This window comes from Oncorhynchus nerka, linkage group LG22 (genome assembly GCF_034236695.1).
Source record: "Oncorhynchus nerka isolate Pitt River linkage group LG22, Oner_Uvic_2.0, whole genome shotgun sequence".
NCBI lineage: Eukaryota > Metazoa > Chordata > Actinopteri > Salmoniformes > Salmonidae > Oncorhynchus > Oncorhynchus nerka.
Window position 1 is genome coordinate 78,212,760 of NC_088417.1, and position 18,654 is coordinate 78,231,413.

An 18,654-nucleotide genomic window follows, 5' to 3' on the forward strand; every position below is an offset into this window, starting at 1 on the left:
TGAATTTTTACGATAATTATAGCCAATGTTGACTTGGTGGCTGTGGTAACCAATGACAACCACAAAGTAGCCCAAACGAAAATGAAGCAATTATTCCAAACCACAGCTCATTGTCGGAACACATATTTCCATACTTCAGATAGTCCATTTTGAATTTGTGATAAAATTGTCGTTATTTAGCAAGGAATGTAGCTCGTGTATCCCATCCGTTTTTATACGCATTTAATAATGTAGGTGCACTCAGCACGCATGTGTAGAGGTTGCGGTCAGAACGCAATTGAGTGAGTCAGACTTGAATGAGGAAAGGACGTTTAGGGAGCAGAGGTGTGACTCTTTGCTTGGTTTCTTTTTTGTCATGCCCCGCAAATGCACATGTACAAATTATTCATAGCATGTTATCGTTGTCTTCAAGACAACATTTCGACCAAATAGTAAATATCGATTTTTTACTTTGTTCAAGTAGAGGAGACCAGGGATGGTTGTAACACTTTTCACCTTTTCATCAGTTTCTCAAATATTGTTTATGGTAGTGTATTCAAAACTTGATACAAACAACCTACATCTGTCCTTTACAAATTGGTGTGGTTATTATATATGTAAATCAAACTGCAAATTCATGGTGTTGTTCCCCCCCCCCCACCCTCACCCACACACACTAAATAGTCTTTCTCAACCAAACAACAACTAGGCTAAACTAAACACCTGAAGAGTTTGTGGTGTATGGTTTGCGTGCATGCGTGTCTGAGTGTGTGACTGAATGTTGGACATGATCATATAATCAGAGTCACGGTTGTGACAGTGGTATAGCTGTCCTGGGTTACAGGCTTGGTGGGCCCATCATTTGCATTCCAAGCATTGCACCCAGACCTCCTTGGACTTGTTAAAATGCTCCATGCTCACAATTCAGACGTTCTCCTCGTTGGAAGAATCAGAATCTTCTGATTCAAGGTGCTTTGTTTTGGCTCTTTCTTAAGCAGGACAGTCTTGTCTTGCCTTGCTTCTTTCCAGATGTTTTTTTATGCAGGGCCATTTTTATTTCTGCCTTCTGAGTGCTTGGCTATCTATTGCTCTTCCAGTGCCTGCTTGACTGGTGTATCTGACAAAATCACTGTCTTTCTCCTTATCCTAACCCTTGTTGTAATTTTCATGGGCCCTGCTTTTGGGAAGGGGCGTACATCAACTGGGTTAAAATCAGAAGAATAATCAGGTGTTTCCCAGCTATGTGGGGAGGTGCCTTGTGGAGACGTGGCCTGGAAGGCACTTGGAGAGGTGGCCTGGAAGGTAGTTGGAGAGGTGGCCTGGGAGGCAGCTGGAGAGGTGGCCTGGGAGGCAGCTGGAGAGGTGGGCTGGGAGGCAGCTGGAGAGGTGGGCTGGATAGCAGTGGGCACAGTGGCCATAAATCAGCTGCCCTTAAGAGATACTCTGACAACTTCTGCTCCTGCTCATCCATGAAGACCCTGTTTCCACTACGGTAGCCTACATGAGGAAGCTCTCTCGACCCCTTCTCCAGTAGCTTCTTTCTCTCTTTGCAGAATCTGTACAGCATCACATGACATATGCTCGTTTCAAAGTGTGGAGAGGTACTCCCCTGTCTGCCTTTATTTTCCTTTATCTAGGCATGCTGAAAGTAAAACAAAATATGTACCAAAACCATTCAGTTTTACTCAGGGTTAGTTATAACATTTTCTCACAAGTTGTTACCATTAACCCTGATCCTTGCAGACATTAGCTAGCTTCCATTTGAGCTAAATGTTAAAACTTTAGCATTACTAACTTGCATCAAATATCTCTACACAGACTGGTTATAGACCTGATAAAAGTTTGGTGAATGGAACTACAAAGCAGTTGATACCATCACAAAAACACATTTTCAAAATAATTGCTTTCTTCCCTCAAAATCACATTTCTGTGATGGACATTTATCACATGGACTTGCTTTTTAACATAAGGGTTCATGACTAAACTGAGCATGTGCACAGTGAATCACATGATTCTACCTCGCTCCTGGTTGGAGGAATTGCAAGTGTTAGAACGATTCCGTTACAACCATCCCCGGTCTCCCCTACTCCAGTCCTACTCCATTACTCATGTTTTTTTCTTATGCCTGTTTTGCAGGTTATTTGGGCATTAATATGTGTCACATATCAGTTGGCAAACAATGTAAAAAAAAATATATATATATCATTGAGTTAATAAAGCCTTATACAAACATGGTCTCTTTTTGCTTTCTTGAGTAAGGCAGCTCAATAATGTAGGTGTTTCAGCCTGGCTCAGTGCTTTCTGTGGTGGTGGGGCAGCCAGCGGAAAATACAGAACGTTGCACCTGATTGGCTCAGTTTTCTGTCACTCATGGGATAGTACATCATCCCCAATTCTAAGATTAGAGCTCAAAGATGTTTGCCCCTTGGGTTCTGCCATAGAAGTGCCCATCCAAGAAGGCTCAAGGTCATTGGCCACAGATAGAATGACATCACGTTATATCTACAGTAGCTTTGATTGGACTGATCATGTCAACATCATACTGTAGCGACCCGCACAGACAGCTGTGTGTTATGTGCTAGGCTAGGAGGTGGTTGTGTTGTACTGACCAGTACCCGGTGTTCGCGGGGTCCGACATGTCAATCAACCTGCTATCTGCCAATCACGGAAATGCCTGGAATGTTCTGATGCCGGGCATCCTGGTGGTTGGCGGAGTGGCGTGGAGGGGGGTTGGGCATTGGAAGTTAAGACCAGGTTCAGCCTTTGTTCTCTCTCTCTTACGTCTGGGCTTCACAAGAGAAGGTCACGATTGGCTTGTGGGTTATCTGTCATCTATTTGGCGTGTGCTACGGCCCAAACAGTAGCCTGTGTAAAGTTGGTTCAATAAACCGTCAATTCGCAAACTCAAGCCTCTGTCTGGACAATTGTTCATTTATGATCTAGTCAGGTCATTACATTGGTGTCAGAAGTAAAAACGTTGATACAAGTTAGCCAGCTAGCTAGCTGACTTATGTGGCTAGCTACCGTAGGTGAGAACGGGGATTGAAAATGCTTCGAGGGAATCCGAAAGTGAAGGTGGAGGTAGGGGACGATTATGGCCAAGGAGGTGCGTGTGAATGGACGTCGGGGGTTCTGTCTGAGGAGGTCGTCGGAGCGCAGAGGCCGCTTGAGGGAGGACGTTAGAGTGATGGCCGCTGAAGCGGGCATGAGTGCTTCGTCGAGTGTATTTGCGCGGATTCTGGTGGGCGGACCGAAGTGGCGACGTCGACGCGGGGTGACGAGGAATCTGGGGCTCAGGATGTAAACAAACATGGCGGCGCCCAGTTCCCGGCTGCGTCCGTATCTGTTAAGACCCGAAGTATTCCGGTAAGGCGGATTGGGAAGCTTTTCATGCTCAGTTTGAACTGTTAGCTCATTTTAGGGGTGGTCGGATGAAGAAAGGGCACTGCAGTTGGCTTTATGCCTCACGGATGAAGCTCTGGCCTGTTTGATATTGATTAGCCCCGAGGACAGGCATGATTATGGTGCTCTAGTGGGAGCACTGAGGAGGCGCTATGGACAGTGTGTACAGCCCGGGCTACTGCGCTCCGAACTGAGGAATAGACGCAGGCAGCCTGGAGAGCCTCTACGGGTGCTAGCTAATGACATTGAGAGCCTCTCTCGGCGGGCATATGCTCACATGCCCCCTCCGTGCAGAGCGAGCTAGCACGGGACCAGTTCATACAGGCGCTCTCCCTACGGAGCTGCGCATACAGACCCAGCTGGCTCATCCTGAGTCATTGGAGACAGCCTTGGAGATGGCTTTGGAGAGGGAGCTGGTGTGGGCTGGGGCTTCAGCTGGGGCTTTGGTGGGGGTGCAGGGAGACACACCCTCTGTGCGAGCTGGGGGCAGAGCAGCCCGGAGCCGGAAAAGCCTGCTTGGGTGGCCGAAATGACAGAACTCATTCGGGCTGTGTCGCTACAGGCGGCACGAAACACAAGCCCTGGTCCCAGGGTCTGCTGGGGTTGTGGCCAGCCAGGCCATCTGCGCCGAGATTGCCCCATGTCCCCCAGAGCTCAGGGAAACAGCTCGGGGTCCGCATAGACCGGGTAGTGCGGACCCCTGGCTTTCTATCCCAACCACCATCATCTTCAGGAGGAGCCCACCGGCACAGACGGGAAGCAAGGCTCCACTTCCCCAGAAGCAGACGAGGGCAAGCGGATGGAGCCTGTTGTTGTGGTGGGCCGGACCTGTGTTGGGGACTTTTGTCATGTCCCTGTCACTGTGGAGGGGGTGCCCTGCTCCGCCCTGGTGGACACTGGGTCCACAGTAACCCTGGTGAGGCCAGATATTGTGCCAGGTTGGACTCAGTGTGAGCCTACAACTGTGCAGCTCCGCACAGTCACAGGTGAGCTGGCACCCATGAAAGGGAAGGGAATAATGACTCTGACAGTAGGGGGCAGGACTGTGCGTCATCCTGTGTGGGTGGCGGCTGTGCAGGACCCTTGTATCCTGGGGTTGGACTTTCTTAGGAGCACAGGCTGCCAGTTAGACCTAAATAGGGCACACTGAGCTTCCAGGGAGGGACGGAAGTCACCATGGCCCCCTAATGTCACATTCACTCAACCCAACAAACCCTTTACTCCAACAGTTAAAGCAGCAGAGACTCATGGCTGCGCCCCCTCCCCACAGCTGTGTGTGACTTTTCCCCAGTCCCCTGTCACCCCTGTCACCTCCCCTGTGTGTTACATTCCCCAGCTACCTCCATGACACAGCCCTCTGTGAGCCCGGGCCGCACCCCCAGCCCAGCTACCCCAGATGGGAGAGGAGAGGACACTGTCTGCAGTGAGGGAGATATGGGGGAGGAACTGTGTTGGTCTTGACCCCGAGCAGCAGGGACGGTTGTGGCAGTTGCTGTTTGAATTCAGAGACAGCTTTGCGTTGAGTGAGGAAGAGGTGGGTCAGACCCATCTGGTGCAGCATGAGATCGACACAGGTGATGCTCGACCCATCAAGATGCGTCCCCGCCGTATCCCGCTGGCACGCCAGGAGGCGGCAGACAAGGCTGTGTTGGAGATGCAGCGGGCAGACTTCATTGAGCCCTCAGACAGCCCCTGGGCGGCGCCAGTCGTCATGGTTCCGAAGAAGGGGGGCAAGCTGAGGTTCTGTGCGGACTACAGGCGGCTGAATGAGGTAACCAGGAAGGACTCATACCCCATACCACGTATCGATGAGTCGCTGGACCTGGTTAGGGGTCCTCCTGGTTCTCCTCACTAGACCTCCGCAGCGGCTACTGGCAGGTGCCCCTCTCCCCAGAGGCCAGAGCCAAAACTGCGTTCCCCACTAACAGAGGACACTGGCAGTTCAAGGTCCTGTGCTTTGGCCTGTGCAACGCTCCAGCTACTTTTGAGCGTTTGATGGACAGGGTGCTGGATGGCATCCCCGACAGCAGTGTCTGGTATACCTCGATGACATCCTGGCCCATGGCAGCTCCTTCCAGTCAGCCCTGGGGGCGCTACGGCGTGTGCTGGAGAGGGTGGCTGCCGCAGGTCTGAAGCTCCACCCCGAGAAGTGCCACTTCATGAGGAGAGAGGTGTCCTTCTTGGGCCACCGAGTGGGGAAGGAGGGGATCAGCACCATGGAGGACAAGGTAGGGGCTGTCAGAGACTGGCCCACCCCCACCGACCAGCGTCAGCTGAAGAGCTTCCTGGGCCTGGCCTCGTACTACAGGAGGTTTGTACGGGGCTTCTCAAGCATTGCTGCTCCACTGAACCGCCTGCTGCCGAAGGACAAGGCTTTCACTTGGACAGTGGAGTGTGAGGAGGCGTTCAACACCCTCAAACGTGCACTGATCGAGGCCCCGTGCTCGCCCCCTGACCTCACCTTGCCCTTTATCCTGGACACAGACGCGAGCAATGTGGGCATGGGTGGGGTGCTGGCCCAGGTGGGGCCAGAGGGGGGAGAGAGTGGTGGCGTACTTCAGCAAAACATTTGACAAACATGAGCGCCGCTACTGTGTCACCCGGCGGGAGCTCTTGGCTGTTGTGGCTTCCGTCAAACACTTCAAGTACTACCTGGGTGGTCTGCCCTTTACTGTAAGGACTGACCACTCTGCTCTCCAGTGGCTCATGTCTTTCAGAGAGCCAGAGGGGCAGGTGGCACGCTGGTTGGAGGAGCTTCAGCCGTATGACTTCACGGTGGTGCACAGGGCAGGGGCACGCCACTCCAACGCCGACGCCATGTCCCGTCGGCCCTGTACTGCAGACGGCTGCCGCCACTGTGAACGGAGAGAGGGACGGGAGAGAGAGCTGCGGGCAGAGGAGGGTGTCTGTGCCACAGTGTGTCGGGCGAGCGGGCCTGTCTGCTGTGAGCTGCAGACTGTCGACGTGGCTGAATGGCGGCAGCAGCAGGGACGGGACACAGACCTACAGCCAGTGCTACAGTGGGTAGAGGCGCAGGTGAGGCCACCATGGGAAGAGGTGACAGCGCTCTCACTCGCGACCAAAGGGTTGTGGTCGAAGTTTGAGAGACTGCGGCTGGCTGATGGCGTGCTACAGCGGGCATGGAAGGAGTCAGCTACGGGAGAGGAGAGGTGGCAGGTGGTGGTCCCAAAAGCATTGCGGGAGGCTGTGCTCCAGAGTACTCATGGGGGGGTGGGGACTGGACACTTTGGGGTCACAAAAACACTGCGCCGTCTCCGTCAGGGCTTCTACTGGGGGCAGCACAAGAGGGATGTGGAGGACTTTGTCGCCGCTGTGACAACTGCACAGCGAGAAAGGGCCCCCCAGGCCGCTCTCATGCTCAGCTCCAACAGTTCCCAGTGGGGGCTCCCATGGAGAGGGTGGGAGTGGATGTAGTTGGGCCGTTCCCCACCACAGACAGTGGAAACCGCTGGGTGCTCAAGGCCATGGACTATTTCACAAAATGGCCCGAGGCCTATGCTCTGCCTGACCAGGAGGCAGAGACCATCGTCGACGCCCTGACAGCGGGGATGTTCAGCAGGTTTGGAGCTGCAGAGTCCATCCACAGCGACCAAGGCAGAAACTTTGAGTCCCGTGTGTTCGCCACCATGTGTGAGAGGCTGGGTATGCACAAGACCCGCACTACTCCTCTCCATCCTCAAAGTGATGGCCTTGTGGAGCGCTTCAACAAAACGCTTGGACAGCAGCTGGCCATCGTCTCTTCCAAACACCAGCGTGACTGGGACAAGCACCTGCCTATGGTCCTCATGGCATGCCGCTCCGCTGTCCAAGACTCCACCTCCTGCACGCCTGCCCTCCTCATGCTGGGGGAGAGATCCGCACCCCTGCGGAGATGGCGTTGGTCGGCCCCTGGATAGCCCTCATGTTCCTCCGGGGCCGGAGTATGCCCGGAGACTCCAGGACCGCCTGGAGACAGCCCACACCTTCGCCAGAGAGCAGCTGGTGAATGCAGGTGTGAGGCAGAAAAGGAACTATGACGTGCACACCCGGGGAAGGCACTTTGTGGCTGGGGAGCTGGTCTGGGTCTACAGCCCCTAAGGAAAAAGGCAGATGCCCCAAGTTGGACAGTCACTGGGTGGGACCCTGCAGTGTCCTGGAGAGGGTAGGGGAGGTTGTGTACCGGGTGCAGCTTCCTCCCAGGGGAGAAAGGTGGCACTGCACCGGGACAGGTTAGCCCCATACAGAGGGGCCTCTTCTCCCCAAACCCCAGGAACCCCCACAATTCCCCTCTCTGGCAATGACATTCTCCAGGCACCCACCCTCAGGTGCCGCAGACAAGGCTCCAGACAGCCCACTCCCCCTGTCTCCCCCTGTGTCACCGCGTGGTTCCCCAGAACCACGGACTGTATTACCCGTTCCGCTTCCTTGTCCCCCATATCCCTGCCTTCATCCCCTGGTTCCCAGAGGGGCACTCTGCGACCATCACGGCCACGCAGGCAAAGGAGACCTCCGGGTCGCTTCAGAGACTTTGTTTGTTCCCTCGGGACGAGGGACTTTGTGGTGGGGGGCTGTGTAGCGACCCGCACAGACAGCTGTGTGTTATGTGCTAGGCTAGGAGGTGGTTGTGTTGTACTGACCAGTACCCGGTGTTCGCGGGGTCCGACATGTCAATCAACCTGCTATCTGCCAATCACGGGAATGCCTGGAATGTTCTGATGCCGGGCATCCTGGTGGTTGGCGGAGTGGCGTGGAGGGGGGTTGGGCATTGGAAGTTAAGACCAGGTTCAGCCTTTGTTCTCTCTCTCTTACGTCTGGGCTTCACAAGAGAAGGTCACGATTGGCTTGTGGGTTATCTGTCATCTATTTGGCGTGTGCTACGGCCCAAACAGTAGCCTGTGTAAAGTTGGTTCAATAAACCGTCAATTCGCAAACTCAAGCCTCTGTCTGGACAATTGTTCATTTATGATCTAGTCAGGTCATTACAATACTTTCAAAATTTTATCTAGCAAGCTAGCAGTCGTCACCATGAATTAAGTCGACACTCAAATCCTTTTCAATCCTTGTCATATGAAGAGATAAAACATCTCGGTGCTCATCGAACATTGAACATAAACATTACACAACAAGTTCAAAATCGCAAATTCAACAATGAGTGATTTGGAAAGGAATCAGTGGCAAACTGTGAGTTCACGGGAACTGGGAACTTGGGAAAAACGAGGTACCGCTGGGAAAATGCGTTTTAACAGTCATTTAACTCATTGTTGTAAATCTGTCGTCTTTCTCTTTGATAACAACATTTTCCCATGAAGAATCCGCCGCGCCACTTTCCTGTTCAAGCACATCACAACAACGTGAGTCCAAAAATGTCTTATACTGCTTCATAAATTATGTATGATGCCAGAGAGATATGTATACTGTAGCTAATAAAGTAATACTATGTGTATGTTGTGTAGTAAGCTGTTAGTAGCCCATGTGCCTCACCCTAATAATCTGGTCTATTTTCCTCAACGCGGTATTGTAAACACGTCTTTCGTGGCCGGCGTGTGCTTGTTTGCCTGTAACCTGTTTTAGAGAAATGTAATCATTGAATATTGTAAGAGATTTCATTGTCTGTTTATATGTAAGAACAGACCATAGGCAGTAAATGAGGCTGAATGAACTGTAGCAGTGGTAAGGTGTTGGGACAGCTTTATGTAGGCCCTGATAGTTTGTGGGCACCTTTTGGCATCGTCATAGTGCAATTAATGTATTGTTTAGTGTTGTGTTGTGGCTTTGTTGGCATGCATCCCACATTTCTTTTGTTTGCCCCACCAAGATTTACATGCTGACCTCACCACTGTATCTTCCGTAGCTTTGATAAGGCTGATGTCAACATCATACTTTCAAAATCTTAGCTAGCAAGCTAGCAGTCATCATCATGAATCACGTCAACAATCTACTGGCAAATCCTTTTCACTCCTTCTCATATGAATAGAAATTATACAGTGGGGCAAAAAATAATTTAGTCAGCCACCAATTGTGCAAGTTCTCCCACTTAAAAAGACGAAAGAGGCCTGTAATTTTCACCATAGGTACACTTCAACTATGACAGACAAAATGAGGAAAAAAACCTAGAAAATCACATTGTAGGATTTTTTATGAATTTATTTGCAAATTATGGTGGAAAATAAGTATTTTTCTATTCGATTTGTTTCTATATGTACAGCTACACCATAAAATGTTTGCAACCAAATTTAACTGAAATATGACATTGTGTGTAATTGCATTTTGTAGGAGTGCAGTGTAACATGTTGGTTGTCCAATACCAAAAATGCAAGAAGTTCATGAAGTTGCAGCCTGTGTTCTCTTATGGAGATTTCATCAATCAAGGTGAATATATGAACTGTCTGATGTATTTTCTTAATTGTACCATTGGGCTTGATTTGGGTCAGACCCATTCTGTTGCCACCTTGGTGACGTTTCTCTCTGTATTCTGATTAGTCTCTCTTTTTTGAAGTCCAAAATAGATTTGGACTGCCCTCTGCAGCACAAATGCACATTTTTGATGATTCCCAAACTGAGGTTGAGGAGGATGTCCTGCTGGACCTGATTGAGGCCATTCCAGACCTCACAATCAAAGATCTTGATGAAGGTATTTTTCTACAGCCACTCATATAAATATCGAGTAACATGAATGATAGATTGATTTATATTTGTACCATAACTTGTCCAGGAGTCCCACACAAACCTATTTGACCACAGTAAAAGTCTAGCAACACTAACTATGACCTAGCATTTTGTTCAAACTCATCTGTTTTGTAGTCTAGGGACTCTAGTGAATAGATTGACACACAATCAATTGTTTTTCCTGTAAATTGCTATATTTGTACCATATAGTGTCCATACTCCCCACATTAAGTTGTTTGATCACAGTTAAAGTCCACTTCCTATGACTAGCTTTTTGTTCAAAGTCATCTGTTTTGTACAGATAATTGTGTACGGTGCAATATGGATGTCCAATTTGAAAACGTATTGCATTTCAGATGATAGGTCACACTTTAAGGGCCGCAGAATGAGCAGCGATGCTCCTCTGGGTGTAAACTCTGTGTATTTGGAAACTATAAGTGCTCCTGAGTAGAATGGTCCCCCCCCTTTTACTCTGACACAAAGTACAGAAAATTGTGTTTGGTGCAATAAATTATAGGAGGACACACTCAAAAAACATTGTTGACCATTTAGGCTTGAAATATATACATATGGAATCTTGTAGTAACCAAAAAAGTGTTAAACAAATCCAAATATATTTTAGATTCTTCAAAGTAGCCACCCTTTGCCTTGATGACAGATGTCATGACTCTCTTGGCTAAGGATCTAAGACCTCAGATCAGCTTGACAATTGGCTTACATGACCAGACCCCTCTCACCCACGGAAGAAGGGGGGCTGTGACGGTCTATGACACCTCGCGCCAATAGTGAGCCTTATGCAGCAGAGAAACCTCTCTTGCTTTTTAGTATCAAGATTGGAATGTCTTTGTTACAGAGACATTTTGCCACCCAAAAACTCTAACGTCCAAAGAGTGAACTTTGGAACAATATTTCTAAGATTGGAATGTTAAGAATTGTCAGTGGGGACTAAAGAATAATCATGTCATATTGCTTTTTATTTTGTGATGTTATTAAAAACTGTATGAACCAAATACTGTAACTTAGGAAGGAAACCCCCTTCAGCTGTTAAGTTTCCATCCAATATGATGTTAATAATACAATATGAAGAACGATGAAATAATTGTTGGTAAAATAGGAATGTGATTTTAGTTTTCTAACGAGATCATAGTGTTCACATTCTTTGCACATTAACTAAGCCATGCCCCGAATGAGGTCAGAAGAGCATGTCAGTGTGATGGAACCACCCTTTTCGATCAGAGTGTTTAAAAGGACTCACTAAGACCTCACCTAGCAGACCAGCAGACGTGGAGCGTGAGCTAAACGTTACAAATGGTTGAAACTCCCAGACCAGAAAGCGTGCAGCTGTAGCTACACATTGAAATGGTTAGAAACTCTGAAACTCAACACGAGTTGAAGAAGATAAACTCACTAGACCAGAACATTTGACAGTCTGCAGATGTAAATGGATCTAGAACTTTGACTATCTACCCGAGAAAAGAGGCAAGAAGCTCATCACCTTTGGAGACCGGACAACTAAGAAGAAAGACATTGTGACCTCTGGTGAACAACCAGAGCCTTACACCCATCGAGCCATTCCCCATAAATGGATTGATTGGTTTCAACAGAGAGACAATGAACAAAGACATCTACGTGTGAATACATTATGTGTCTTACCCAAATGGGCGGCGGCTTGTGTGTAAGGTATATGGTTACTGTGAGCATATTTTCCAAATGTATGATAAATGTCCCTTTTTATCTATCTCTCTATTTTCCCCAACCCCTTTTCCATCTCTGTGTAACAAGCTGTCATATCTTGTCAGTCCACTGGGGACTTTTGTCTCATGTAAGTGTGTATGTGTATGCTGTGTTAATATTTAGTTAGTAAATCAATAATTAAATCAATTTGTGTAATACTGAATAATCAGAAAATGCTTGGGGTTCTTGCGGATTCAAGAAGTCTGCGACGTTTAGAATGAGACTGATATAAGGTAATGATTAATAAGTGACTATTATCAATATATAACTATATCTTTAGAGTTTAATTTGGGAGATGGTAACTCTATAAACAACTTCTTCCGTGGTACCCCAAAATCCAAATGAGTTAACTGTTACATGATTAATTTAATTGTGTAACAATTAAACATAGTTAGTGGATTGACTAAATAGCAATCATCAGATTAATGAAAGTCACGTCACGACAGCTTTGCACACTCTTGGTATTCTCTCAACCAGCTTCACGAGGAAGGCTTTTCCAACAGTCTTGAAGGAGTTCCCACATATGCTGAGCACTTGTTGGCTGCTTTTCCTTCACTCTACGGTCCAACTCATCCCACGTCATCTCAATTGGGTTGAGGTTGGGTGATTGTGGAGGCCAGATCATCTGATGCAGCACCAACACTCCTTCTTGGTAAATAGCCCTTACATAGCCTGAAAGTGTGTTTTGGGTCATTGTCCTATTGAAAAACAAATGATAGTCCCACTAAGTGGGAACCAGATGGGATAGCATATCGCTGCAGAATGCTGTGGTAGCGATGCTGGTTAAATGTGCCTTGAATTCTAAATTCGCTATTTCTGTGCTTTTAGGGCCCATAATGCAATACTTCCCGAAAATGGGTGTGGTTTCACAACGTTTTCCGATTTGAAGAAAATGGCATAAAATATGCAGCTGAAGTCCAATGAGAGCAGATACAAATTCATTTCTTTAACTAATTATGACAAATGTTAAGAAAATGTTGAGCAATGTAATGACTTTTCAAATAAGTTACCTTATGTTATGTTGGCTGACAATTTGTTAGATACGCTATCCTTACAAACCGCGTAGTATATCATTACAGCAGTATGTACCGGTATGTTAGCTAGCTACCTAACGTTTGTTGGCTACTAATACATCGAACTTCCCAGTATATTGACTATATGTTATCTAACTAACTAAAAAACGTTTATTGACCTGATTATTGCTGTCATTCTTAGTTTAGCTTAGTGGTATAGTCAATGTGCGTTCTCAATGGACATTTAGGTGCATTTGTTAATTTGCTCGGACTATCTACTCCAATTTCAGAGCACTTTCGTCTGAGTGTACCTGTGCCAGAGCACAGAATAACTGATGAATTTTTGAACACTCAACACCAGTTGAATATGGCCGGTGTCAGTAAACGTTGGCAAAAAATAGTAAATTGTTGCCAGCAGCGTAGTTACACTCACCAACGCTCTGGATAACATGAAAACAGCCGAACCAGCTCTGCTAGGGCGAGTAAAATGGTCAGAGTGAGGTTGTCACGCCCTGACCTTAGAGAGCTTTTTATGTCTCTATTTTGGTTTGGTCAGGGTGTGATTTGGGTGGGCATTCTATGTTCATTTTTCTATGTTTTGGTATTTCTTTGTTTTGGCCGGGTATGGTTCTCAATCAGGGACAGCTGTCTATCGTTGTCTTTGATTGGGAACCATACTTAGCTAGCATTTTCCCACCTGTGTTTTGTGGGTAGTTATTTTCTGTTTAGTGTTTTCTGCACCTGACAGAACTGTTCGTTGTCGTTTCTCTCTTGGTTTAGAGTTCCTCTGTCCAGTGTCTGTGTTCTTTTGCCCATCTTAATATTTTATTTTTATTGGCCAGTCTGAGATATGGCTTTTTCTTTGCAACTCTACCTAGAAGGCCAGCATCCCGGAGTCGCCTCTTTACCAGTTGAAACTGGTGTTTTGTGGGTACTATTTAATGAAGCTGCCCATTGAGGACTTGTGAGGTGTCTGTTTCTCAAACTAGACACTCTAATGTACTTGTCCTCTTGCTCACTCCTCTTTCTATTCTTGTTAGGGCCAGTTTGCGCTGTCCTCCGTAGGGAGTAGGATGCAGCATTGTACCAGCTCTTCAGATTCTTGTCAATTTATCGCATGGAATAGCCTTAATTTCTCAGAACAAGAATAGATTGACGAGTTTCAGAAGAAAGGTCTTTGTTTCTGGGCATTTTGAGTCTGTAATCGAATCCACAAATGCTGATGCTCCAGATACTCAACTAGTCTAAAGAAGGACAGTTTTATTGCTTCTTTAATCAGAACAACAGTTTTCAGCTAACATAATTGCAAAAGGGTTTTCTAATGATCAATTAGCCTTTTAAAATTATAAACTTGGATTAGCTAACACAACGTGCCATTGGAACACAGGAGTGATGGTTGCTGATAATGGGCCTCTGTACGCCTATGTACAGAGGCCGTTTTCAGCTACAATAGTCATTTACAACATTAACAATGTCTACACTGTATTTCTGAAAAATTTGATGTTATTTTAATGTACATTTTTTTTTTTTAAACATGGACAAACCTTTGAAATTTAGTGTGTGTAGATAGATAGATATATATAAATACTGTTTTTATAAATCACAGAAATACTTGGAATTTTATTTGTATTATAACTAGTACGAAATATATCGACAATTGTGCAAAGTTATAATTTTTACCCTAATTATTAATTTACAATGTATGCAGAACGGAATTATTTTGAAGAGTCCAAAAAACATTTGACCTGGAAGTACTTATTTATTTAGCTGTGTGAGTGTTTACATTAACCGGATGCTTCAAATGTATACATCCGGTGAAACATCTGTTTCTGTCTGATGGGACTGGCTCAGTGCGTATCCTCTTAGGAACATGGCCTATGATTAGTTAATGCTGGTGCTTAACCCGATGACAGACTCAAAACTGTTTTGCTACATGAGAAGGTACAAGAAAAAGGAGTTCAAACTTGGCAAGGTGGTTAGCTAGCTAGCTACGGTAGATCGAGAGGGGGTGTCGCTTGCTGTAGAAAAGGAAAACAACATGGCGGCATTGGAGCTCGAATGGATCCCAGAGACTCTGTACAACACTGCTATATCAGCAGTGGTGGACAATTACAGTCGATCGCGAAGGGATATTCGTTGCATCCCTGAGAATATTCAATTTGATGTGTATTACAAGGTACGTTCACAGTCTAGTTTGCTAACTATATAACGTAATGTTCGCGAGAAGTGACTCGTTTTAGCTAACATTGGCTATCAAACGCTTTGCAAAGCAAATACCAATAGTCATCTGACGACAAATTGTTTGTTAACATGTCTTAAAAGTGCATTTATTGCTGAAGTCCTAAATAGTAGCACATGTGTTCATGATTTTAATTGGGAGTGTCTCTAAACATCCTATGTTGTGATATGTGAAAACATTGTGTTTTGGACAAATTCTACATGTTGATAATCATTCTCTGACACGCCTGTCCTTTTTTTGCTTTCATAACCTGTTTTCGTGTTTCCCCAGCTGTACCAGCAGGGTCGGCTCTGCCAACTGGGGGGAGAGTTTTGTGAACTGGAGGTGTTTGCCAAAGTTCTACGGGCATCTGATAAAAGGTACTTGTTTGGTTCTGTATAGGTCATTATCAATCAAATGTCACAATGTGGTGTAGAGCATTCCATTTGGCTGCTGGGGGGCATGGAGACCCCTGGCTCTGCTAAAACCATTGACAACTGCGTGATGTTTAAGGAATTGTTAAATACATTTTTTAACTAGGTCTATTTGGTTTCAATATAATCAACTCTTGAATAGCATAGACAGATCTATGAATTTAATTTTATTCCACATTTAGCTCTATTAGAGTTATACAGCAAGTAACAGCATGCTTTTCATGATCAGTAAACATCAATTGATCATGTAATTTCAGATATGTGAGGGTAACTTATCCATTTGGCATGTATCTAGCTAAACAAATTTATGCCATTTATCATTTAGGTTGCTTCATCAGAGATTAGGCTTTTGGAAAGATCCTGACATCGGCAAGTCCTGGTAATGTTGTCAGTCGGACTTCTGTCATCACGACTCTAGACGGAAAATAAATCAAACAATATGTGGATATATCCATCTAGTTTATCACCTGAAAGTTAGCTTTTTAACTGACCATGTTGACATGATCTGTTATTCGCTAGCTAGCCAATTTGCAAACTGACGTGGTCCATCAGTCATGCCTGTCAGCAGCAATCGGGATTAAACACTCTTGAAAACAATGTTGAAAAGAGGATAATCTTAACTTCAATAGGTAGTCCTGCTTGTTGCCTTTGGAGTTCAGAGTGGACCGACTTAAACTCAATCATATGTTTGACATCTTAAATGATCTTGCTCCAAGTTATATGAAAAAACACATTGATATGGTCTATAACCAGCACAGTTACAATACCAGAGCTAGTGTTATGTCTTGTAAAATCACAAGAGTTAACAGTACTGCGAGGAGCACTTTTTTTTTCAATGCAGACATTTGTCTATGGAATAGCCTCCCCTTGGAGATCAAGCAATGAAAAAGTAGAATAGGAAAAAAAAGTAGAATAGAAAAGGTTGCCCAACTAAGAGAAACCACTCCACTGTCTTCTTGTGCCCTTACTGCTGGTCAGGTTTATTTATTTGAAAGATGGGTATGATTGTTTTTTAAGGTTAGAAAATGTGTAATGAATATGTTTTTGTTTTTTAAAGTTAATGAAAATTGCCACTTTAGGATGTTAATATACATTATTGTATTCATTGTTTGTTATTTTGGATTTTCACTGTTAATTTTCTGTATTCAGGGTTCACTCGAACATCGTTTTAAGCTTTGTTTTACTATTGACAGTTGGAGCTGATGTTGGAGCTGATTTTGGGATTGTATATTCACTGTTTAATCAAACTTTTAAAGTCAGCTACCGATATCAGGGCATATATTCTTAAATATGTCAAGTTTTTGTCCTTATTGCCAAACTTCATGAATACTTGCACCCTCAACTTCAAAACTCCTTTGCTAGTGTTGCGACGTTGTATTAGTTAATGTGACGACTGTTGCTTATCGAATGATTAAAGGTCTCTAATTGCGTGATTAACTGAATCAAGCAATTATTAACTCATTAACCTGGGGCACTATGGGAAAATGAGTTTTATTGAGTTTCTATTTCACAAACTAACTCTAAGAATATGAGAATATCGATTTTTACCACAGTCGCTAATTAATCAGTTTCCTCTACAGTGTCATTCTGAACGTCGCATAATCCGGGAATCTGCACGGACCCGGGTCTCACCAATGAGTTCGTACCACACCAATCTTAGTTGAGTATTTATTTACTAGAAAGCTAAAATGATGATAAAAGATACACATACACAACACACAGTCTAGGCTATTGATTAGAACTTAGTATATCGGGCCAACACACTATGGCGCGTGTCACCCAAAATGGGGATTTAAAAGGGAGAAAAAGAGAAAGTACACGAGAGAAATATATAGTTGGGTGCATTTGTCAGCTATGCTTATTTTAACCATAGCCTTGCCCCAAACTGCCGCTCTTATGGGCCAGAATATAATGATGTAATTACGTGTGGTAGGTATCAGATGGGAAGCTCCGCGTGGGTCGTTTAGGCTTCTCAATGAAGCACTTCTCAGGCGCAACTCTCTGGTCGTCCTCACAATGTCAGTGTCCTTTTGGTCAGACAGCTCTGTAGCTCAGGGCTCACAGCGTAGGAATGAAACAGTGTAGATACCACGATTCGATGGGTAGTGGAGGTTAGGTGGTCTGGCTTGAATTCACCTGCTTAGACACAGCTACTCATTAGTAGCATGGGTAGAAAAATATTTATTTGTCTTCAACCTTGGGTTGAGTTTTGGGTTCGTTGACTTTTTAGACCTTGGCTGCAGCTCGGGTCACTTAGTCTGATATGTTAATTCTTCACTCAGATGTCTTATACCCTCGGGTCAGAAGTGGGCGTCACCGCCTTTAGGGCAATTCTCTGGGCGTACCAAGTTAAGAGTCAAGGTCTAGATTTGACTCAAATCCATTTTTAGACAACTAACTAGAGGTCGACCGATTATGATTTTTCAACGCCGATACTGATTAATGGAGGCCCCAAAAAGCCGATACCGATTATTAATCGGCCGATTTTTATTTGTACTTTTTTTGGTTTGTAATAATGACAATTACAACAATACTGAATTAACACTTATTTTGACTTAATATAAAACATAAATAAAATCAATTTAGCTTCAAATAAATAATGAAACATGTTCAATTTGGTTTAAATAATGCAAAAACAAAGTGTTGGAGAAAGTGCTGTTTGAATGAATGATTACGGGCCTGCTGCTGCCCAGTCAGACTGCTCTATCAAATCAGACTTAATTATAACATAATAACACACAGAAATACGAGCCTTTGGTCATTAATATGATCGAATCCAGAAACTATCATTTTGAAAACAAAACATTTATTATTTCAGTGAAATACGGAACCGTTCGGTATTTTATCTAACGGGTGGCATCCCTAAGTCTAAATATTCTTGTTAAATTGCACAACCTTCAATGTATGTCATAAGTACGTAAAATTTGGGCAAATTAGTTCGCAATGAGCCAGGCAGCCCAAACTGTTGCATATACCCTGACTGCGTGCAATGAACACAAGAGAAATGACACAATTTCTCCTGGTTAATATTGCCTGCTTACCTGGATTAGTAGTTATAACTAGTGATTATGATTGATTGTTTTTTATAAGATAAGTTTAATGCTAGCTAGCAATTTACCTTGGCTTCTACTGCATTTGCGTAACAGGCAGGCTACTCGTGGAGTGCAATTGTTAGAGCGTTGGACTAGTTAACTGTGCGGTTGCAAGA

At 45.2% G+C, this 18,654-nt stretch overlaps 1 protein-coding gene across 1 annotated transcript in view; it reads left to right on the top strand.

Moving 5' to 3' along the window:
- The first annotated feature begins 14,594 nt into the window (after positions 1-14,594).
- The window catches only part of LOC115105782 (amyloid protein-binding protein 2-like), a 30,333-nt gene continuing 26,273 nt past the window's right edge, over positions 14,595-18,654 (top strand). Inside the window, exons 1-2 of the mRNA XM_029628159.2 lie at positions 14,595-14,970; positions 15,304-15,392. Of these exons, the coding sequence (XP_029484019.2) occupies positions 14,833-14,970; positions 15,304-15,392 (227 nt within the window). The 5' untranslated portion in view covers positions 14,595-14,832. The remainder of the gene's footprint in view (positions 14,971-15,303; positions 15,393-18,654) is intronic.